Raw genomic sequence first — 25,165 nt, forward strand, 5'->3', positions numbered from 1 at the left:
ATATCACAATGGATTGAACAATTCCACCTTAAGATGAATGTATTGTACTGTAGCCAGTCAATGCTAAATAATCTGTGTTATGATCATGATTAGCATCATTTCCCTGTCTGTAACGTAAGTGCAGTTTGCATGTATCAGAGTTTCCTAGTTGTGATTAAGACGTGGATGTTTTACAGGTCAGAAAGTTCAGAAGTTCAAGGTGATGTGAGGAAGTAGTACGTCCCATTTGAATGCATACTGCATGCAACAGTACGCACTGTGTAAGGGCATCTGCAGTATGTAGTAAAAAGAAAAAGTGTGTGATTTGGAACGCGGGTAAGTTCCCTGGTAGGACTCAAACTAGGGAGGGAACTGTTGCAGGTCAGGTCGGTACCTTAAACACCACCAGGACGCTCTGTGAGGCTGTTTCTGAGGTGTGTTTGAGTGTGTGTGTGTGTGTGTGTGTGTGTGTGTCTGTGTGTGTACAGCTGATCTGGTCAGTGTTGATGCACAGTCTGTGTCCCCAAGAAAAAGAAGAAATAAACAAACAGCTGTTCACGTTGTTGATTCCTTTTGATTTTAATGAAGCAAAGCGTTTCATTCGCGCCTCACCACCACCGGCTCGCTCCTCAACATCCAATCATAGAAGCCGACTCTTTCCCAGCATCCACCCTGCCGACCCGCTGCTGACACTCGTTCGCCCGCGGCTCCTCCGTCCTCCTCTATACGCTCAGGCCCTGTGGCTTTAACTGCCATCTGATGTTCAAGCACGCTTCATGTCCTTGACCTTAAGTGTCCGTGTGCGAGTAGTCGGGGGGGCACAAGTCCTTGAGCCAACCCTGCCTTGGTCGTTGCTGTGCTGAACCACACCGATGCATCATGGTAACTGCAGTTTATCCGACTATTGACAGCTGACTATTTCTGATTCAAACCTTCAGCTAGAAAAAGAACACCTCCGGGAGGGGGCTGGAGGGGTTGAAGAAGCCACGCTCCGATCCGCTTCACAAACAGGAGATCAGTAAACCAGCCAGGGTTTGACATTGTTTCTGATGTAGCGAGAGGGGCCTCGCCGCCGACGTCTCGCTGATGCGTCGACACAATAAAGTGAATTACAGGCGTAATGTTCTTTCCTCCTTCCAGCACTATTAATAGTAAGGAGGATGCGCCGCGGATCCAGAAAGGATTAGCATCTGTGTTTGATGTGGTTCCACTCGTTTGCGCCCGAATGCGATTGCTCCTCTTGTTTGTTCACAGCGCAGGAGGAGGAGGTGGGAGCGAAGATGGGGGAGGTCTGCTGATATGTGTGTGTGTGTGTGTGTGTGTGTGTTTGTGTGTGTGTTTTTAGGTTCTTTTCTCGCATTTTTTTCATCTCGTTGCCTCAGAGGAAGACAATGCCAAATTAAAACCGCAGAGACGCTGCTGGTTTTCACCGCTGCTCTCTCTGTTTATTTCTTTCTTTGTGTGTGTTTATTTATTTATTTTGTCGAAAGGCCCGGCCGGCCCCGAGGCTGCAGACTGGAGAGAGGCGGGAGCAGCTGAGGATTTAACAGAAACAGAAAAGGCATGATGGGAGAGGGTGAGGGTGGTGGTGGTGGGGGAGGAAGTGTCAGGGAGGACAGATTTGTCTTAATTTGAGGTTGTTTTTTTTCCTGGTGACAGAGAGAGAGACAGAGAGAGAGAGAGAGAGAGAGAGAGCCTGAGAGAAACTCTAGTCAGGTATCAAAGGGCATTTACTGCTCGCTTCCTGTTTCCAGAGGAAAGAATAAAAAGCAGGAAATGTGTCCGTCAACGATCGGCCTGACCCCCCCCTTCTTCCCAAAAGTGCATTCGTTGGGGACTATTTTCAACGGCGGATGAATCCACCTTTGGTGCTCTAGTGAGTACATGTGTGTGTGTGTGTGTGTGTGTGTGTGTGTGTGTGTGTGTGTGTGTGTGTGTGTGTGTGTGTGTGTGTAATATGAAAGTCAACATTTGTTTTAACTGGTAAAACAAAACCTTTATGAATCCCCACAAACCACAATATATGTTTCCTCTTCTCTTTCTCTTCATTCACCCTCCATCTCCTCCTGTTCTTCCTGTCTCTTCTTCCCTTCCTCACTCTTCCGCTTTCTGCTTCGTCTTTCTTGCTCACTCCTCCTCCTCCCCTTCGTCTTACCCCTTCCACGCTTCTTCTTCCCTGTTAGTTCTCGGTCAAGTTGTCCTTCTCTAATCTCCTACATCTCCGAACCACCTCCTACTTCCCTCTCCTCTTTTTCCTCCCCTGCTGACACACGTCTTCCTCCTTTTGTGCTTCATCTTCCTTTCCTCCTCTTTTCCTCTTCATCTTCAAACCCACCCAGGGTTCTCCCCTCTACTCTCTCTTAAGCTTCTTCTCTTCTGTTTCCTGTTTATAATCCTTTTTTTGACTCCTCTAAGCTGTTCTTTCCACCTTTCCTTTTTTTCTCATCACCCTCTCCTCCTCTTTCACCCTCCCTCCTCCCTTTTCTCCTCGCTTTACCTCTTCCTCCCCTGATCCTGCCATACCGCTCCTTCCTCCTCTTCAAATCCATGATGAGAAGTATGGACCAGATTACGTCCATAGAAGCAGAAAAGAGGAACAAGTATTTTGGACAAAGCGAACGTCCAAACACTGAGAGCCCCGCGGGAGCTTCTATTCAGGCTGTGAAGAGCCCCGGGTCACCTCCTCCTCCTCCCCCCTCCTCGCAGACAGCTTGACCTCTGCCTCTCTCTGTCTGGACCCCCCTACTCCCCTCTGTCTTTCTCTCCCCCAGCAGTGCTGTTGTTTCTGCGGTGCGTAGTGATGCATTGTGGGCCGGCGAAGGGCTTCTCTGGGTTTTGTAACAGGAGGAAATGTTTTCAGGGATCCCCCCCCCCCCCCCGACACACACTCACCTCCAGCCACTTTAAATCTCCATAAGAAAGCGTCTTTCTCCGCAACATGTCAGAGCAAAAAGATGATCATAATTATGTAGTAAAGGAACATTGTCACAAAATTTAGGGTTTGTTGGGAGGAGGGGGGGGGGGGGGCGAAAACGTGCCGAAAACGTACAACCACAAGGATTCAGCAGACAGAAAATAATGAGTTCAAGTTTGAAATAACTCATAGAGAACTTACCCGGGAGAGGAAGTACTGTGATCCTTTACTGAGATAGTTGTTTTCTGCTATATTAATGCTTTGAATATCGTATTTAGCGCCTTTAATAATGCTGGTTTCATGCAGTTAAAAGTTCCTCACAGTAACTTAAATTCAAAGTATTTTCAGAAAAAAACTTAAATTAACAAAACCATCAAAAACATGTTCCCACAATAGAAACAAACCAAAGCCGTGGTTCGGTTCTGATCCGGACCCAGACCACCTCTTTTGGTGGGGTTAGTCTGGTTGTCGTACTGGGTCAGGTTTCACTCCTGTAATGTTGGTTTGGATCAAACAAGATGTGTTAAAGGACCCTTAAACTAATTGGTTCAGTTTTTGGGATAGTTGGTTGGAAGACATCCAACATCAATTGTTATTAAGGCTCCACCTCTGATGTTCCATAGAAGCCTGCAGAATCATAATAATAATAACAATAATACATTTTATTGATACAGCGCTTTTCATAATACTCAAAGACACTTTACATTAAAATCATCATATATAAAAGCAATACACGAAAAACATCAAATACTGGTCACACATTAAAAGCAGTTTTGAACAGGTGAGTTTTGATTTGGGATTTGAATGTGGAAAGGTCAGTGCAGTCTCGGATGTTTTTGGGGAGAGAGTTCCAGAGGGAGGGGGCAGATATGGAGAAGGCTCTGTCGCCCCATGTCCGGTGCTTGGTCCTGAGTGGAAGGGACAGGAGGTTGGCATCAGAGGAGCCGGCGGGATGGAGTGTGGTGGTGAGGTAGGAGGGGGCCTGATTGTGGAGGGCTTTATGAGTGAGGAGAAGGATTTTGAATTGGATCCGTTGATTGGATCTGATTCTTGATTCATTTTCACTGTTTGAAACCATCGTATGACACTGCGGAGCATAGTGTGTGTGTGTGTGTGTGTGTGTGTGTGCCTCATGTTCTGTAGTTTGTTGTCATGTAGCACCTACGTTTATTACCCACTAGCTCATACATTTGTGTGTGTGTGTGTGTGTGTGTGTGTGTGTAGGGGGTTAGACAGCTGTGTAGCGGAGCCTCGATCCTCCTTCTTATTCAACAATTCTTATTGTTGATTAATCTGTAGATTTTCATCTTGAGTTATCAGCGAATCATAAAGTCTTTAAAATAAATAATAAATCAATGTGATCTGACTATTGTATGTATTTTATATACATTACGTCAATTAAAAACAGACACATTTTATAATGTTTCCATTACGTCATAAAAACAGCAAAAGGTTGATTTGTAACACGTATCATGGTGTCTGGTAGAAGCTGTACTTGGTAGGTGTACTTTGTGTTGAACTTGGTACTCGTGGCGTAGTTCTGTCGTGTGGCCTGTTTTGCTGCTCAAACAAGTCATGAAAATGAAGTTCAGCTGCTTCTTATCTCTGTAATAATGACTTGATTAAGTGATGAGTCGGTTCTCTCTCTCCAGCTTCTCTTCTTTCTCCTTTTCCATGATCACATACTGAATATCTTTTTTTTGTAACGTTGCTTGGACAAAACAGGACATTTGAAGACGTCACCAGAGTTCGGTCAAATAAAACCTTTTTTTCACTTCAGAGACAAAACAATGAAGCGATTATTATTATTATTGTTGGATCCATATTAAGAGGGCTCCTTTTTATTTTTTTCATTCCAGTTTCGATTTCTATCTTTTACTTAAGATGTTTAAAGTGATTCTTCAAACTGCTCGTCCAGTCGGACCGACATCCAAAAAATCATCAAGGGTTCAATTAATGATACGTAACAAATCAGCTGATCATCAAATCACAGATTCAAATATCTCAATGCAATAATAACTCCTCACAAACATGGCGGATTTCATGACTTAAATGATTGATTGGTCTTTGATTAATATTCATATTGCCGCTCAATCAACGAGTCATTTCACACCCAGACACAATCATAAACAAAAACACCGGCCACACTGTGTGTGTGTGTGCCCAATGACCCATTCGGCAGGGCATATGCTGTTTGGCAGCATGCACGTGGACTCGTGCACGAGCATATTGTAGAGAGAGTGGGGGAGGGGGGGGCGAGGTAGACGGCAGTGAGGGTTGGTAACCATCTGTGTGTGTGTGGCGACATGCCAGAGCCTTTACCCACAAGCCACCTGGTCACAGCGCCTGGATCAGAGTGTGTGTGTGTGTGTGTGTGTGTGTGTGTGTCTGCTTGCCAATATCTTTGTTTGATGTGTGTGAGTGTGTGTGTGTGAGTGTGTGCGTGTGTGAGTGTGTTGACTGGCCCTGCACACTGTAAAAAGTCATAATTTAAAGTCATAATTTAAAGTCATAATTTAGTGAAGGATCAGAATGTTCAGCGCTCTTCGGTAGGAAAAGGTTTATGCTCAGATTTATTGTTTTACTTGGTTCCCAAATGTATTGTTGTCTTGGATCTACTCCTCCAGCAACATCACATTAAAACAATATGCAGTATGTGACTTGCAGCACATTAAAGAGAGCATTTGACCAGAAACTCACACACAAACAAATATCTCATTTTTCGTCAAGGAAACTTTTGATTTTCCTTTTAAAGAAAAACCTCTTCAGTTGCTCCTTAAAACTTCTTTTCACTGATTCTGGAGATGAGGTTCTGTTGATCATCCAGAGGAACGTCAGTGGCGCAGTGTGTCTGCAAATACTGTTTTGAGCAGCACAGACTACAGGGGGATGAGACCAACCAGAAGTACCCGCTACCGTTTCGACCTGAGGGAAGAAAAACCATACGAGTGAGATTTGGGTGGATCAACCCTTTAGTGATGTTGATTGAATAAGATACTCGGGTGACATTTGTAATCCCTCCCTATTTCCCTATTGACACTGAAATGATCTCTTCTGTAAAACGCAATGTTTTTCATCAGTTTCTATGGCGATAGCGCATTGTATCCTGTGAGTAGGATATCTTGTGAAAAGTTACTCTTCATTTTTCGTGCATTTTCTTAACAAAGTCCAGCAACACGTGTCAATTTACACTCGTTACACGCATACAGTCTTTTCACAATAAACTACTCGGTTAGGTTTAGGCAACACAAATACTTGGTTAGGTTTCGGAAAATATTGTGCTTTGGGTTGGAATAACTCGGGATGTGGCTTTACTTGACTTCGCACGTCACGTGGCAAATATATCATCGTTGATGTCTTGTTTCACCCGGGACACGAACCACGGCCTCCTGGGTGAAAGAACGTTTCTTGTCAGATCCCTTTGTTCGGCCTGTAGGGTTTTTTCCTGATTCATGATTGTGGGATATCTACCTATTACAGCTCATTCACTTTCATAGGAATAGCTTCGAAAGCTGGAGGGAAGCAGACACCTCCACTGTCTGAATGTTTGAAGCACATACTGTGTGTCAAAGTGGATTAGAAAACTATTTTATCTCAGCTTCGCTATTTTCAATGCAAACGTATTTAATTACTTTATTTAATGATTCCATTTTTCTTCCCACAAATAAAACGGTGGATGGAAACAAACAAGGTTCAACATTGTGCAAACACACTATTCACACAATCAATTGTCTTTGGCGAATTGAACACACGAGAGGAGTCACACTACGTCCTCATTGCCTGCAGAAGAGTTGTTTAAGGTATTACGGCATATTTGATAGTAATTATTTGATAGTAAATGAATCTTTATATATCTTTATATATATTTTTAGTCTTTATATATAATAATGAATAATGAACGATTGAATTCAGTCACAGCTTCAGTTCTTGTTCTGAGATTTCTTTGGGGTGCTGTGACCTCCCCCACCCCACCCACCAGGGCCCCTACCGTCACCACGGCAACCCTGAGCCTGGCATCGAGGCTGGCACGACGCCCCTCCTGCCCTGTGTGTGTGTGTGTGTGTGTGTGTGTGTGTGTGTGTGTGTGTGTGTGTGTGTGTGTGTGTGTGTGTGTGTGTGAAATAAATACTGGTCCTCTTCCTCTGTACTTTCTGCTCTCTCTCTTTTTGCTGCACTCTGGGTAATCCATACAGTTGGATGGACAAACTGTACACACACACACACACACACACACAATGTGATTAATGGCAGTAGAGTCTATAGCAGATTATGGTGAAATCACTACAGATAAAGCACTGCAGTGTGTGTGTGTGTGTGTGTGTGTGTGTGTGTGTGTGTGTGTGTGTGTGTGTGTATGTGTATGTGTGTGTGAGTGAGAGTGTGTTTGCATGTGTGTGTGTGTGTGTGTGTTATCTTAGCCAGACATCCGTTCCTGTGAGAGAAAAAGGGGGGAGAGGGAAGAAAAAAGGGGAGGAAAACATGGGGGAGAGAGTGAGAGAAAATGATGATAAAGTTTCCAAAAACACTAAAACCAGCGAATCAGAGAGAGAGACTCCTTCGTCCATCCCTCCATCCTCCTCATCTTCTCCTCTCCTCATCCTCTGTCCCTCCTCACATCCTCCTCCAATCTTCTCTTTCTCTCCTCCCTCTCTCGTCCCTCCATACAGATAAAAAGTAATGAAATGTGTGGTTTGTTAGGACTGAAATCTGATTGGACGTTGGTCAGGCAGGACTGGACTCTGATTGGATGGTAGTCGGTTGAGAGTGGGTTTTGATTGGATGTGGGGGGTATTTTGGAACATGAGATTGGAAAGTCATCGGTCTCAGCAGCTTCTGAACAATCAATAATTTATCAGTATTGATCAACCTGCAGATGAGGAAGTAAGAGAAGAGGGAGAGAGGATGTAATAGAGGTAGGAAGGAGGAGACGGAGGAGGGAAGGAAAGCAAGAAAAAAGGGGAAGAGATGAAGGACGGGTGGGGCAATGGAGGGACAAAAGAGGGGGGAAGGAAGTGAGGAAAGAAAGAACAGAGGAAGGGAGGATGGACAAAAAAAGGAAGGTAGAGATGATGTAAGGGAGGAAGAAAGAAAAGGGCGAGAGGGAGAGAGAAAGAATGGAAGAAGAAACAAAGGAAGTGAGAAAGGGAGATGGATGGTGGAAATAAAGGAGGGGGATTTAAGAAAGAAAGAGAGAGGAAAGACAAAAGGTAAACACAAAGGAAGAAAGAGGAGAAGATATGACAGAAGGAAGAGTGGAAGAGGGAGGATGTAGTGTGGAGAGGGAGTAAGGAACAAATAAAGGGAATGAGGGACAGAGGAAAGAAAGAAGTGAGGAAGAGGGGAAGGAGGGAAGAGATGGAGGAGGGAAGCTGTGAGGGAGGAAGGATGGGAGGGAGGGATGGAAAGAAGAACAGAAAGGAGGAAGGATCAAAATAGGGAGAAATGGACTAAAGGATGAAAGAAGGACGAAAGAAAATAATGAAGGACAAAAGTGAGGATAAGGAAATGGGATGAAGAGATGGAAAAGTGAGGATAAAAAAGGAGACAGGAGGAAAAGGAGGAGACAAAGGAGGGAAGATGGAAGGGTGGAGTGAAAAGATGAGAGATTAGGGATGAAGGGAACAACGGTGAAAGTAAAGACGTACGAGAGGAATGGGGGAAAGGAGGAAAGAAGGAAGCGATGGATGCTGTAAGGGAGGAATGATGGTAGGAAGGGCTGGAAGAATGTGCTGTAGGACAGAAGGACTCATCTAAATAGGGAGCAAGAGAACGGGATGAATGAGGGAGTAGAGGAAGCAAGGGTAGAGGACGGGAGGAAGATACAGAGGAGGGAGGATGTGAGGGGCAGAAGGGACAAAGGGTGGGATGGAGAAGCAAAGGGAGGAAAATAGGATCAAAGGAAGTGAGGAATCATATAAGCGAGGGCGAGGATGTAAGGGAGGAGGTAACAGAGGGAGGACGGAAGAAACAAAGAAAGGGAACAAGAGAAGAAGGTACAGAGGAAGTGAGGAAGAAGGAGGAACAGGAACCCAAAATAAGAATTATGATAACAAGGAAACTTATCTTCTTCAGTGTGTGATATCAACTGTGTGTGTGTGTGTGTACGTGTGTATGTGTGTGTACCATCATCCATTAGAGAGCTATAATTATGGTAAGTGACGCAGCGCTCCGATCAATACAGCAATTCATCAATCCGACCCCGCCCACCAAAAAGGCACACGCTATTTCAATTTGCCCAAAGTCCAGATGTAACCACAGACCACACACACACACAAACACACACACACACACACACACACACACACACACACACACACACACACACACACAAACGTCTGCAAAAATGTAAAAATGTAAATATTTAAATATTTAATTATAAGTTTATTTTTCCTTCTGCAGATCAATAACACAGATTTCACTGCAGTATTAAAACAGTAATATCTGAACAGGTGTAACCTCAGCAGCTGCCAAAACTCCGGTGTAGCTCCAAGGCATTGTGGGAGTCTGAGTCTATTAATACAAAGCATCTCCCCCTGGTCCAGCGGGGGTCTTTAAAATATCACTTGAATGTGAATTTAGTTTGGGCATTTAACGTTTCAGTACCAAAAGAAATATCTATTTATTAATTTTATATGAACGAGATTGTTATCTAACGATGAGCTAAGTCCTGACTAATTTGTGAGTGACAGCGAGCATCTCTGAGTGAAAACGTGATTCAGATTTGCTTGCTTGAAGAAGCTGCAGCTGCACTCTCTTCTTAGTTCCTTTTGTGATGATCTTTGTTTGGGGTCGACAGAACTAGAATCAGCTTTATTGCCCTTTTTTAACAGTAAACATAGTGAAAGATAAGATAAGTATTGCAACAGTCAAGAGATATGAAAATGTGTTTTTAGAATGATTGAGGAATGAATAAGCAGCAGGACGTGAGTTTGAACACTCCGGTCTGTTTGGTCGTGTTTTAGTTTATCTTTATGTTTTCTGTGATGGTCAACTTTTGCTTTTGCCACATTGTAAAGGCTGTATTTTATGTGTCGCCTGTTTTATTGCTCTTTTTCTTCGGTGTATCACTCCTGTTCAGCCACGCCACACTGACGTCTTCTTTGTGTGTTTGTGTATCTGTTTGAGCTCAGCACTTTTCTTTAAAATGACATTTTTACTTCTTTTCCGATATGTTTTGGGATTCATTAATTATTCTTTGCAGTTTTAGTTTTTTTTTTTCATTTCCTTTCTTTTTTTTTTTTTAGTGACTTAGTTTTCAATCAGGGGACATTTTCTTCTTCTTCTTTTGTCTTCCTGCCAAAGGCAAAACAACAAGAGTCCTGTGAGTGACGGTGTATTTTACAGCAAACAAATAAAAGTGAAAGGATCCCACTTTACATGAACACTTGGTATGACGTAGAGCCTTTTAAATTATCTATATTTTTATAAATATTATGATGACAGAAAGATCATCCGTCTCTTCCTCCAGAATTATCTTATCTCAGTTTTTTTATTTTCACCAGCAGGAACAGAGTGGAGCACAACATTTGGGCTCTTTGAGGAGAGAAGTAAAAAGACAAATCAATGGCTCCTTTGAAAGTGTGCGCTGCCGTTTCATCCCGTTTAGATGATAATCAGCAGCCAGAGGTCAGAGGTCAAAACACATTTATATTTTTATACCAGTTGACTGGCTGCTTTCCAGTTGGAATCACTGGAGAACCCCGCAGAGTTCACAGACCCCGACTGATTAGCTGCGGATTCGAAACCGGTTTAGGAAGGTTCCTGGAAGGTTTTTGGAGGGTTTTTGGAGTGCTTGTTGTGTCTCTGTGTGTCTTTCAGTGTGTGTGTGTGTGTGTGCGTGTGTGTGTGTGTGTGTGTGTGTGTGTGTGTGTGTGTGCGTGCGTGCGTGTGTGTGTGTGGCGGATGGCTGGTAATGGCAGCGGCCCTCTTTTGTTCTGGCAGAAGGTGGCGAATGGCAGCCGCTCAAAGAAAATAGACAGAAGCTGCAAAATGGTTGCCAACGCTTTAAGATGGCTGCCAGGCTGGGAAGAGAGAGAGAGACGGCTACCACACACACACACACACACACACACACACAAGCCTGGGCATGGGGCGAGTGCCGACTGAAAAGTGTGATCAAAATTGTGAAGAAATCAGTGTGTGTTTGTGTCTGTAAGTGTGTGTGTATGTGTGTGTGTATACGTGCCCATGTGTGTTCTTGTGTGAGTGTATGTTGCAGTTGGCAGCGGCGGCTGGTTGGGCGTCCAACAATGGAGACGGCTAACGGGATTCTCTCTCTCTTTCGTTCTCTCTTTTTTTAAACACCGTCGGAGAGAGACATAAACTACAAATAGAGACGACGAGAGGGAGAGAGAGAGAGAGAGAGAGAGAGAGAGAGAGAGAGAGATTGGCCGTCTTCTTGAAACGGCAGCATCTTATTGGCAGCGGCGTCTGGCCGACACAAAGCCTTGTCTGCCGCGTCTGTTTGTGCACTTTTATTGTACAATTAACGGGACACAAATAAAACAATGAAACACACCAACGTATATATCGAGAGTTTTGAGGCGGCTGGCGGCAGCGTTCGATGCGTCCGGGACGCCGTGTGTGTTGATTTTTGTTGTTTTTTGAGTGTGTTAAGGTCACGTGGCGAATATTAACGGCCTTCTACAAAATGGCGGCTGGTGGGTGGCGTCAAAATGGAGGCCAGGGGTGTCCAGTTTTAAATTTTCCTTAATATTGAAAAAGAAAAACTTTTCAACATGAAGAAAAAGAGATTTTTTTTGTGCGTCTGTTGTAAATCGGCAGTAAGGAAAACGTGGCTTTTATTTTGGCGAGGCGCATCAGGGGCGAAAAGAAAGTGTGTGTGTGCGCATGTGTGTGTGTGTTTGGCTCTGGCCGTGCAGACGTACCAGAGTTCGTGATTCTAAGCCGGGGTCTCGATCCCCCGGCGCTGCCTAGAAACACGAAACAAACGCACCCCCGTCTGCTGCTGCCTCTGTCTTAGAGAAACATCATCGGCTTTATTTTTCACATTTCATATTTTATTTTCTGCTATTCAAATGTTTTGCATGCATGTGTGTGTGCTATGTGTGTGTGTGTGTGTGTGTGTGTGTGTGTGTGTGTGTGTGTGTGTGTGTGTGTGTGTGTGTGTAAAATAAAGGGGCTCCTACTGACCCAGCAAATCCATTCGTAGGACCAAGAGCGAAATTATTAATCATATAAACTTTGAAATGCTGTTTAATTTATCATGGTTTTAATTTAAAACAGCATATTTAATCAACAAATCTGTGCTCGTTAGATGAATGCACGGGTGTATGACTTTTTAATTTCATACCACGCAGTGAGATTTTAGCGACACAGCAGAAAAAAGGAAGTTATATACATTATTACTAGTGCTGGGCAAGTTAACGCGTTCATTTTGCGTTAACACATTCATTAATTAACGCCGACGATTATTTTATCGCGCGTTAACGCATTTTTTTAATAAAAAAAAAAAGAAATTGTTTTTTGTTAGTTTTTTTAAACTGAAAGACAAGAGAAAATACATATGCATAACAACAAGAGGATGACAAGAACAGTGGGTCAGACTGTCTCATGTTTGTCGTTTTTTATTAGAGATATGATGTCCCTTCAGGGTTGCCGTAGAGAAAAGGCGACTTCCGCTGCTCTCCCTGGAGACTACTGGACATCGCTGGTAAAGTCAGCAGACACTCCGATCTCCGTGGTCAACTCAGCAGACACTTACATGTTAGTGCACCTATATGCTGACATTCACCGTAAACACATTTAAACGGCACAGATCGGGAGCGAGCGAAGGACTTTGAAAGTTAGCGGAAACATTAACGTGAGACAACATCCGGTTTCTTCAGCCGAACATCCGGTTTTCAGAACAAGATGCCAACAAAGTATGAATTATATTCACATTAAGTATGAAACATGCTACCGGCATCTCGTGAACCAAATGTTATTGCCCTTTTGTTCATATAGCAGTACTTTTAAAATAAAAGTGTGCAATACACTACTTTATAATTCATTGTTGAACTTTGCCATAACAATGCGATTAATTGCAAAAAATCCATGCGATGAATCGCGATTCAATATTTTAATCGTTGCCCAGCACTAATTATTACATAATGCAAAGCATGAAAAACACTGCTCGCTGTACATAAGCAGTAAGCGTGAAATGTCTCAACAATAAGGTCGGCTTTTGATTCTGTAAATCTAACAGGAGTTGATCCCTCAGTGCTGCCCAGGTGCTTTCAACCAAGCACGCTTTCTTCTACGCATGCTAAAAAACAGATTTTTCTAATTTAAATTACAATATTATTGTAATATATTTACTTGCTCAGGTACCTTTAAGGTGTAATTTGTCAGCTCCTTGTCATAATAACGGTATTTAAAGGGCCATTCAGGAATAAAGTCATTCACAAAATAAAGGTCCGTCTCTTCCCGTAGACATTTCTTAAACAGCATCAGGAAATGCTGATGCTGTTTTAAAGACCTGTCAATCAAAGACATCATCCTGCAATCCTTCGGATGCTTTCTGTGGTGGGCGGGGCTTTAATCTACATTAATTTATTCTGTGTGAGACTAAAGAGGAGGCAGCTGATTTGTGGCCTTTATAAAAAAATGAATTCATACATCTCTTCATTTCATTAAAAGCTAAATCAGGGCTCGGATCGATACAGAGGACCAGGGTCTTTTTCTTCTTCTTTTTTTCACCCAGGCGGGCGGGAAACTCTCTCGCCCGAGTTGTCACTTCTGATCAAACGGCTCCTGCGAAAGCCTTCCAGTAAAAAAAACTAAAACATCTACATCTCATGTGATTACAGGAAGTTTGATATGTGCTTGTAGCAGCTCATGGTCTCTCTCGCTTTCTCTCTCTCTCTCTCTGTATCTTTGGCATGTCTCTCGCCCGAGTCAACGGTCAGCCTCTCTCTCAGCCAAACACACACTCAGAGAAAAAAAGAAAAGAAAAGGAAAACCATCTTGGCCGCCAAAAACAGATCACTGTTTCTTTTTTTGTTGTCTTGTTGTTTTTTTTCCTCTCCTCTGTCTTTGCTGCACGTCGCTCTGCAAAGAGACAACAACACAACCGTAGTCTGACTCGCCCAGAGAGAGAGAGAGGTTTTAAAATAAACGCTTGAGATTTAACAGAAGAAGAAAAAATAATCAAGCATCCGTGAGGTTTTCTGGCTCATTCTGGCGGCCATGTTGGGTCGGAGTTGCAGGAAATGGACGTGGCGGTTTCTTCAAAAGCGGCTCCAAACTTTTTAAATGTAGTTCACGACGACTTTATTCCACCAGTAGCACTGTGTTCTTTATGGTGAGAGTAAGAGTGTGCAGGTTTAAGAACATATTCACGATCGTTCTTTGCTGTAGTTCAGTGGTTGAATGTCACTTATAGTGCATTTATTGTATTTAAAGTGTGAACTTAATTTGCAGTTTTCATGTACTTATATATTCCTGGAGTACTTCCATTTCCAGAGAGCAGGGCCGGGCGAGCGACCTCCAGGGCCACAGAGTTTGACTTTCCCACAGAGAGAGAGGGAAAGACCTCTGCCCTCTCTCTCTTTTCTTGGTTCATTGTTTTCTTCTACGTGCTCTATAATGTGTGCATGTGTGTGTGTGTGTGTGTGTGTGCTGTACAGATCACATGGGAGATGACAGCAGAAGGTGGAACGAGGGCCGAACAAATGCAGGGACAAAAGTGTTTAGTTCCGATTTTAGAGAAAGTGTGTATGTGTGTGTGTGTACTGTGTTGTGTTGTTTTGTTTATTTCCACGGTCCACTACACTCAGTCTATAGCTGAAGCCCTGGAGAGGAAGAGGAGAAAAGAGAAGAGAGTCAGAGGGGAACAACTCAGTCAACACCACTTGTTGAAAATAAAAGCGCGCATGGCAGCGGCTTTTGTTCCTAAATGGAGGCTTTTACATTGGAGCCTGGAGACTGAGAGAAAGGGAGAGAGAGAGAGTACAAAATCATTTTTGAAAGTAAAAGCATGGGCATGTTTTTATGGCGAGAAAGAGAGAGGCAGGAAAAGCATGGTTGACCAAGATATAAGCTTTTATTTTGAAGCTGTGAGAAATAGTGAGAAAGGGAAACATAAATAAAAGAAAGAAAATATGAAAGGAACCAAATGCGCAAAAATACAGCTTGGTTTTAAGCACTTTTCAAAATAATAGCATGGATATCAACAACTTTTGTGTTTCTAAACCGAGACTTTTATCTTTAAGTGTGTGATGGAGATAAAAGGAAAGAGAAGAGGAAATAGAGAAGAAGAGACGGCGGTAAAAGGTGCCCAACCAGTGACACCTTTTTAAAATACAAGCATTGATGACAACAGCTTCTTCAAGCAGGGGCTTTTATTTTGATACCTGTGTTGGAGAAAGCGGGTTTTCTGAAAAATATGAAAAATAACTGAACAGAGAAGAGAGGAGAGGAGTAGACCACAACCCTTTAAAATGAAAGCAGAAGGCCACAGCAACTTCTTTCACTTTTAATCTGGAGCCTCTGACCGAGACAGAGAGAGGCCGAGTCCGTTCCCAGTCTGGTCTCACTGGTCTCACTGGTCTCACATGGTCTCACATGGTCTCACTGGTCTCACATGGTCTCACTGGTCTCACATGGTCTCACTGGTCTCACATGGTCTCACTTGGTCTCACTTGGTCTCACATGGTCTCACTGGTCTCACATGGTCTCACGTGGTCTCACTGGTCTCACATGGTCTCACTGGGTTGCTTCCCCATCATCTCAGCGGCGTGTCTCTCCGTATGTACAGAGGGCTTTTATTTTGCTGTCTGCTTTTCGACCCCCTCCCCTCAGTGTGTGTGTGTGTGTGTGGGTGGGGGGGGGGGGGTGTGGATGCAAACGGTCCGGTCTGCTCCCACGCCTCATTAGCATATTTAATTAACCTGGATGGGGGGCGGCTGAATGGGGGGGCGGGGGTTGACGGGCTAGGGGAGCAGTGTGTGAAAGTGCCCTCCAACACACACCCATCGGCAGCACCCCTCGGCCCCCCTCCTCCCCCTTGGTTGCCGTGGTTTCAGCCCTGATGCTCTTTGTTTTAGGCTGCTGAAGCAAACAGACACAGTGAACAGCATGCAAAACAAGGCTGATAAATGCTGCACTTTGTCTCAGTGTGTGTGTGTGTGTGTATGTAGAGGAGGGCTGCCTCACTGCAAAAAGTTTTTAGAAATTGAACTGAGCAATAAAACCATGCGTTGATGATGTTTTAGTGTAAGTAGAATTTAGGAACCTAGCGTGAAGTTTAAATGTGATCAAAGTCTTAAATATGAATTATCTTCATATGGATATTTTATATGGCTGCTTCCGTCATTGTAACTTATGAGCTGGCAGTCCAACCAAGCATAACATCCAGCAAGACCACATCATTTTTTTCAACGTTGAGGCCTTTTCTGCTTTTTGCCGCCTTTTTCTGTTTGCTTGTTTTTCAAACAAACTCAAAGATGCATTAAAACCGATTAACCTAGCTCAATATCTTATTGTATGGTAAACATAATATATTAATATGTATGGTTTATGGTGATGTTTCAGCTCTGTGTGCAACTTATATCAAGTTTAAAATTAAATACTTAATTTTAAGACAGATTGTTCCCAAAATTCTGACCGTTTGTGTTGATGTGAGATCAAGTTCTTGGAGTTGAATCACATTTGCTGTTCGGTCATTCCACTCCATCATAATTAAAAAGTTTCACCGCACTGGGCGTTGTAATAAAACCGAACCTGACTCGACTCCATCCGTCTCAGTCCGGTCCTGAGTCATAGCCCCTGCGGCGGGCGGATCCGGGAGAGGGGGGTGGGTGGGGGTGATGGGTGATATTTCTCCGCCCCGACTATTTTATCTGCAGCGCGGCCGATCGATGCTCCTGAAGTCGCTAAATCATTTGCAGGAGCGGAGCTGCATCGGAGCAGAGAGCATGCTGGGAAAAAATAAATAAAAACAGAGGCAGATACAGAGAAGAGGAGAGAGACGGGCTGCGTTCAGAAAGCAGCAAACAGTTTCTCTGTTGGAGGATGTTGAACACGTCCCATAATCCTCTGCAGTGACGCTTCGGTTTCGGTCCCATCGGTCTTTCTGTCCCACCGTTTGTCTCGTTGTCTTATACTGAATACATTTACTCAAGCACCGTTCTTAAGTACAAATTCATGGCACTTTACCTCAGTCTTCCGGTCCAAACCTCAAGATTTTAAATGATTTTACAATAGAATGTATAATTAATATTCATACAATCAAAAATTACATAATTATATACAAGCAACATTTTTCCGCATGTTATTTCTACTTCAAGTACATTTTCCTGATTATACTTAAATATTTTTTACTTGAATAAAAGGTAATATAAGGAGTACTTTTACTTCTGCTACTTATTTACAGTACTTATTTCACTGCTTTATACTTTCACCGAAGTTCATTTTGAATTCAGGGCTCTTGCTGACTGTGGTGCTGTTATTGTACTTCAGTAAATAATGTGAATGAACAGTCACCTGTCTGCTGCAGCAGGTAGAGTCTGCCAGTCGGTCTGGTGTGTGTGTGTGTGAGGTGAAACCCAAGTGTTGTGGTATCGAGATCAATACCCCCACACACACCTCAGTGTATTAATGTGTGATGGAGCTGCTCTGGGTTTCACTCAGGTTTATGTCCTGAAAATGGGAACGTAAGGATGGATTTCAGTTGTTTTATATGTTATGGAGTTATAGAGTTATTTAGTTATAGAGTTAGAGTTATAGAGTATGTTTGAAACTCTTTACAGCCAAAGGAGATTTTAGTTTTGTTTAAGTACAACCTTTATTCAATCAAGTAATCTCGCGATCAAGGAGAGATGAGACACACAGCAGAAGCAATCACAGACATCTCTAAAAAGTTTAAGATTCATCCAACGGAACATGAGATGTTCAGGTCACCATAGGAAAACATTGGATGGTTCATCCAATCAGGAGACAGCACCGTTGTGAGCTTGTGTGCGTGCATTTGTGTGTGTACTTAACATTTTGTCGTTGGACTCGTCCTCATCAGTCCTCATCTGTTTTTTCCCTCCAGAAACCGGCCAATCAGAAAGCCCCAACCAGGCCAGTGATTCAGATATCAAAGAGCAGCCAGAGAACGGTGAGACCTCGTTCACACACACACACACACACGCACACACTGAATCAAGGAAGTGTGTGTCACAGATTGTTTTTGTGTGTTGTTGGATGTCAGCGTACTGTATGTGTGTGTGTGTGTGTGTGTGTGTGTGTGGAGGATATCCTCTCTGGTTTGTCTGTGCGTGTGTGTGTGTGTGTGTGTGTGTGTTAGACCTTGACCCAGAGGTTCAGCTGCTTGCCAGTACACACACTCACACACACACACACACACACACACACACACAGAAATACTTGCAGCTGGTAGTGATTATCCTTGTTGGAAAACAGAAGGTTCCACTACTACTGTTACTACTGACAGTACTGGTACTGTTACTACTGACACTACTACCACCAGTGTTACGCCTGCTACTCTTACTGCTACTCTTGATAATGCTGCTACTCTTACGACTACAGCTATTGCTACTGCTACTACCACTATTAATGCTACTCACAGGCTGCTACTACTACTGATAGGACTACTGTAACAACTTTTATTATTACTACTCATTCTAATGATAGGATGGTACTGTTACCACTCACTCTACAACTATTACTTCTACTGATACTACTAGGACTATTACATGATGCTACTACTACCAGTAATGCTACTCATAGGCTACTACTAATACTAACACTACATTTAGTGCATAACTGCATTTATTATTACCACTCATTTTAATGATAGGATACTACTGTTACAACTGCTACTACAACTATTAATGCTACTGCTACTGTTAATACTACAACTGTTATTGCAGTAGTACTACTATTAATGCTACTGCTTCAAGTATGACTGCTACTACAACTATTCATGCTGCTGCTACTGTTAGTACTACAACTACTGTTACTGAACTATTATTGCTATTGCTGAAGTTACTACTACACCTTTTATTACTGCACTACTACTATTAATGCTACTCATAGGCTACTAGTGCTACTGTGCTGTTGATTCTACAACAATTACTGGTACTACTGCTACTGCTACTGCCACAACCTCAACTTACTAATGGTACTACCTCTGCTACCATTACTACTACTACTCCTGCTACTAATACTAATAATACTAACTCCTGCTACTAATGCTAATACTAATATAGCAATAGTCTGATGAACATAATAATCAATATAATAATTGAATGTGTAATATTGAACGCTCTCTCTCTCTCCCTCCCTCCCTCTCTCTCTCTCTCTCTCTCTCTCTCTCAGGTCATCTGGGTTTTCAGGACAGCTTTGTGACGCCCGGCGTCTTCACGGTGGCCGAACTTGTACGAGTCTCTCAGAGTAAGTTCCTCTCTCTCTCTCTCTCTCTCTCTCTCTCTCTCTCTCTCTCTCTCTCTCTCTCTCTCTCTCTCTCTCTCTCTCTCTCTCTCTCTCTCTCTCTCTCTCTCTCTCTCTCTCTCTCTCTCTCTCTCTCTCTCTCTCTCTCTCTCTCTCTGATGGAGCGAGGCAGAGCAGTGATTGGATTGCAGATCTGTCATCGATAGTGGATCTAATGTAATTCCTCCAGACTGAACCAGACGCTGCTCAGCTAAATGAACACACACAACAAAAAACACACACACACATACACAGAATACTCTGGAAAAGAGTACAGCACAGAAATGTTTGATTTTTCCACTGTAAAGTGAACACGTCACTGAAGAAGTAGGAATGCAAAAACAATATAATGTTTATCAGTCATGCGGGAACGCTGTAACATGATCTGCTCTCACACAGAACAAGCTCCAAGTGTATTTATTGGCCACGCACGGGTTCTGATTGGCTGGCTGGTGTTCTGTTAACAAGTCAGCAGTTTAAACGTGTTTATAAATTAGCGGTCCAAGTTATATTTACCGGCAGATCACCATAGCAACTGTGTTTGGTACAGTTGTTACCCGCTGACTCCCACAGCAGAAACGCTCCCAGCCTTGGATTAAAATGACTACAAACTCAAATAAAACAAAACAAAGTAAAATAAGATAAGTTCATATATAATAATATGCTCATTCTGTATTGGTTGCACACTACCCTGATTTTCCGCAAGGTTTTGTGGCCAAAGTTGAATTAAATTGAATGTCCAAAAACCTACATCCATGGGAATGTGATACAGGCAGGAGAGGGCAGTTGTGATAAAAAAATATTTTTACTTTTTCAGAAAAGTATTTTAAGTAAATTATGAATGAGTCATGAATTCCCACCATTATGTAACTCTACTCTCCAATCCTACCTGGACTCTGGTACCTAATGCTAAGCATGGTTTACCTTCTGATGGAGACACAGTCAGCTGTTTCATTCTGCTCACTGAAACCTCGTAGAAACGATTTGCCACAAAAAGCCACACAAAAAAGTTGATAAAAAAGGGTAGTCAAGTTTATTTGTTTTTTTGAGCTTTTCAGCATGACATTTATCATCCGACTGATGAAATAACTGTAGGAAGTGAAATACGGTTACAGTAGCCTACACTACACATTGATTTCTGCATTCAAACCGCGTTGGAGCGAGAGCTCGATACCATCCACAGCTGGGAGAAAATCCCTTTTAACAAACAACTGAGAGGATGTTCTGTGCTACGGTACAAGTGCTTATGATGGCTTTCTTTCTGTAGATAATTATGCTTGTAAAGGTTGTTCAGGTGTAGTCAGCCTGCAGGTGACTCTGCTGTCCCAACCACAGCTCCTTTGATGATTACACTGCTAAACGTCTAGAGCAGCGGTTCCCAAACTTTTTAGGCCACGCACCCCCTTCTACATCCCGACCGGGTTCACGCACCCCCAACACACACACACACACACCTTAAAAAAAAAAAAGCAACAGAGCCGCCCGCATAAAAATCGGACGAATGCGAGAACAGTTTGCTCGCGCGTGGCGTTTGTTTACAAGATAAAAAACACAAAAACTCTTCCTGCACCGTGCCTTCGAAAAGGTAACGGACGTAACGTTACGAAGGTAACGGACGATTGGCCAGAATGGCCACATCTGTAGACTCGTCTACCAGCAGAGAGTAAAACTCACTCTTCTTCACGCGACCGACTAATGTAGCCAGGATGTCTTCGGACAAAGCATCGATGCGCGCGACAGTGTTGTTGGACACCGGGATCACGTCCAACTTTTTCGCTTCTCTCTCTCCAATCATACATTCCACCATCTCTTTAACATTTTTCCCTCTCCACCACCGCCTCTCCTTCTCCCTATTACGCGGTCAGAATACTACCACAACACGCCGCCTGTCTCCGGCAGAAATGCGCTCATCCACGCACGGGAACAACACCGAGTTGTAATATATACCTCCATAACACCCCGCCACTCTCGGCTCATACCTCCCCAGCAACGAGGCACATCACCCGGCCACAATACCTCCAGAATGTCCCCCGGGTGAAATCCGGGACTTGGTTTTATGGTTCCGAGTGGCGGGCGCTCACCCGTTGGCGCTGGGACGCGAGGTCTCCAGCCGCCCCCGCCGCGAGGCACCCGATCGTCAGGTCTTCAGCCCTCGGAACAGGCCGCGGGTCAACAACTCGTGGGTGGCGGGGTAGAGGCGAGGCAGATCACAGAAAAATAATAAAGACTAGAGTACAGCAAAGATATGTTGATGAAACGTATTTGTACGTCAAACACAAACGTAATCAGGGAGAAAATACGTTCGTGGTAAAACGTAATTGAGAATGCATTTTAGTTTTGGGGGAACGTAATTTTTAGGAGACAGGACTGCACCGCCATTACATTTTTCCTCTCGCGCACCCCTAGAGGCAGCTCGCGCACCCCCAGGGGTGCGCGCACCCCACTTTGGGAATCCCTGGTCTAGAGGAAGTAGATATACATTTTCCTGTAAAGCAGGTGTTGGTCACCGTTTGTTGCATTCAGGGGGATCTTTTGCATCTTTATCACCTAATTCCAAACTTTTCGGGGTATAATATTCAACACATTCTTTGTGTCATCACTCAGCTGTGAGCTTTCTCTCTCTCTCTGAAGTCATTTAATGACTAGGAAATATGGGAGGGGTGATCAAGAGACTGCCGAGTGAAGGAGACAGAGACAGTGAGGGTTAGATGGACGTGCGACAGACAGAAAGGACAGGAGAGAGAGAGAGAGAGAGAGAGAGAGAGAGAATGAGAGAGAGAGAGAACGAGGGACGAACGTGACCTTTAAAAGTGCCGACATGCAGGAGAGAGAGAGAGAGTGACAGAGAGCGCAGTGGGATCTATATGAGACTGTCGATCGCCCACCGCTAACAATAGGCCGATGTAAAGTGCCTGTCAGCACACACAGAGACCCCTGATCAAAGAGCCATCGATCACACACACACACACACACACACACACACACACACACTGATCCCAGCCTGATCAGATGCACGCCACTGCGCATGCAAAATCTCACATAGTCACTCAATCACACACACACATCCTGCCATAGGTGTGTGTGTGTGTGTGTGTGTGTGTGTGTGTGTGTGTGTGTGTGTGTGTGTGTGTGTGTGTGTGTGTGTGTGTGTGTGTGTGTGTGTGTGTGCGTGCGTTCCTGGTGCCCTGTCTAGGTCTGCTCTGGCGTCCAAACTTAAGGTGCCGGAGAACATTTATTGATACTCTTTGCTTGTACTTTACTCGTGTATTTTCTTTTTCAGGCCACTTTCTACTTCTACTCCTCCATATAAAAAACGAGCTCCACCTAAAATCCTGCTGTTACATTACAGTTACATGTTATTATCAGATAAATCAGCTCCACTACAGCTCTGGACTTTATAAATTTGAACCTTTGTGTATTTAATCAAGTTAAACAACAATTCATTTGTGAGCACAGAAAAAACTACAACTCCCATGAAAACTTACCAGCGGTTTCATAGGCCATCTTAACTTGGTTTAATTTTTACTTTTTTAGTTGTAATCTCTGCTGTCTAAAAAAATTAACATCATTTAGTACTCTCTCTCCTGCCACTATCACAGACTGTGCACTGGTCCGGTCACTTATGGGAAATGTTTTGTGTTAAAGGCTGCTAAAACCAGAAATATTAAATAAACAGAGATAGCAGATCTTAGATCTCCTTATCTAAACATATTAAGTGAGCCACACAACAAACTGTTGAGTTCCAAGGCTGCATGTGTAGTTGTTAAAGTTGGTACAAATGTCAGTGGAATTTGGAATAAGGTTTCCTCACTTCTGGAACCACACCTGGAAGTCACATTAACTTCTGCTTGCTTTCAGTCCTCAATCTGTTCCCGAGAGGATTTTCTGTCTACTATCAAAACAGTTGAGTGTCTGTACTGGAATGAAATACCTCTACAGTACCTGTCTGTACTTCATGGTCCTCCTGTAGGATCCACTCAGTATTATTACTGAGCAGTAGATTTATAGTGACTCTCCTGAACATTTATGTTTCCTTTTACTCTTTTAGTGTCACACGCTATGATACAGTGGTGTGAAGTAGTCAGGACGCGCCCGGGTGCACGCTAATCGCTGGCGCTAGTTACTTACTTCTGCTTTTAGTTTGAAAGGTATGACTGCTCGCTCGGCTGGCAGATGCTTGTCAGTCTTGACAGGTTTTTGCGCCTAAACTAGCATGATCAAATAAAGACTTGACATTGGACATCAAACAACATGTATTACTCAGCAATCATCATTGCATATCTGTGTATGACAGAATAACTAATAATAATAATAATAATACCAATAATAACAGAAGAAAATAAGATTTTTTTAAATTGTATTGAATAGCTGTTTTTATAGTTTATTTATACTTGTATAGTTCATGTAGAGTGTAGCTAAATATTTTACCCCAAAAATAAAATAACCATGAGATAAGGTTGCCTTTTCAGGGAACCTTTCAGAATATATATACTTTTTTTTTTACCACAGGCATATTTCTGAGGAGGTAATCTAAATCACTAGCAGGAGGCCGTTCTCTGTGCATCACGGTGTTAGAGTCCCCTACCTCACCCCACAGGCCCCACCCCACCCCACGGGCCCCAATGCAAATCACTGCCAATATATTTATGCCCCTGCTGTCATATTTTTATAGCTGTGGAGTAAATGTTGTCTTTTCCCAGCCAGTATGAACAGAGGGAATGCTAACAGAGACCAAAAACATAGTCATTGTACTTTAAATGTAAAATGAGTTTCCTGTTCAATATAATGGAAGCAAAATAAAAAGTATGAAATCTCTCTGTGGCTGCACAGCTGAGCTGGTTTCATGTTGGTGCAACACGCACACAAACACTTTATGGTTATATTCGTATACTCACACACACACATACACATAGATGCATTCAGGCGGACACAAATGTATTCACAGATGCACACACCCTTTCTCTAGTGTGTGTGTGTGAGTGTGAGTGTGTGTGTATTGTGTTGGTCAGCAGATTTGCAGCGATGCGGCTCTGGAAGAATCACTTATAGATTAGAGTGCAGGAGAGTCCTGTGTGTGTGTATGTGTGTGTAGGTGTGTGTGTGTGTGTGTGTGTGTGTGTGTGTGACCAGCTAATGTACCTGCATAATGTATGTGTGTGTTCATGTATATGAGTCAACAACATTAACTCTTCACTATTCATTTATAACAATTAATGATAAATATCGACGATGAAAAATATGTCTGGAAACACACTCAGACACTCACACAGCCAACAGAAAGACTTGATCATTTATTCAGCAACACTTCAACTGTAAACCTGTTTAAATCCCATGACACATGAGCTTTAGCATGAAGCTAAAGAAAAACACAAACAAGCTAAAGTTGAATTAAATAGGTTTTATAGCAGATTGTAGATCAGGTCAGGAGCATGAACATCTGACTCACACTTCATCACCATCCATCCCATAGTTGTTGAGATATTTCAGTCTGGAACAAAGTGGCGGACAGACAGACTGGCATTGCCAAAAACCTGACAACAGAGTTAAAATAATCCAAACTTATGGCCATAAAGTAAACATATGGGAATTTACAGTGGCGCAAAATACTTCAGAAACCAGCCAGTCATCATACTTTCAACTGTAAATTTCATAACCTGACCCGCCAGATGGTTCGTAGTATCTACGCGAACCGCCGTCGTTGTCTTGAACCAATAGTCGCCTCTCTGTGTCGCATCAAACACACCTAAGCCCTGCCTACAGCTGCCGGTAGCTCCTCCCAGGACCCTGATTGGTCCGCGTTCTGGCTTACCACACACAAATGCATCACTTGAA

General features: G+C 43.2%; 1 protein-coding gene across 3 annotated transcripts in view; it reads left to right on the plus strand.

The window, feature by feature from the left end:
- nfia (nuclear factor I/A) overlaps positions 1-25,165 on the plus strand; it is a 125,324-nt gene that overhangs the window by 67,031 nt on the left and 33,128 nt on the right. For all 3 annotated transcript variants that reach the window (XM_079266705.1, XM_079266707.1, XM_079266706.1), the window contains exons 3-4: positions 17,934-17,999; positions 19,223-19,297. In XM_079266705.1, the coding sequence (XP_079122831.1) occupies positions 17,934-17,999; positions 19,223-19,297 (141 nt within the window). The remainder of the gene's footprint in view (positions 1-17,933; positions 18,000-19,222; positions 19,298-25,165) is intronic.

This window comes from Melanostigma gelatinosum (genome assembly GCF_949748355.1).
Source record: "Melanostigma gelatinosum genome assembly, chromosome: 4".
Classification (NCBI taxonomy): Eukaryota; Metazoa; Chordata; class Actinopteri; order Perciformes; family Zoarcidae; genus Melanostigma; species Melanostigma gelatinosum.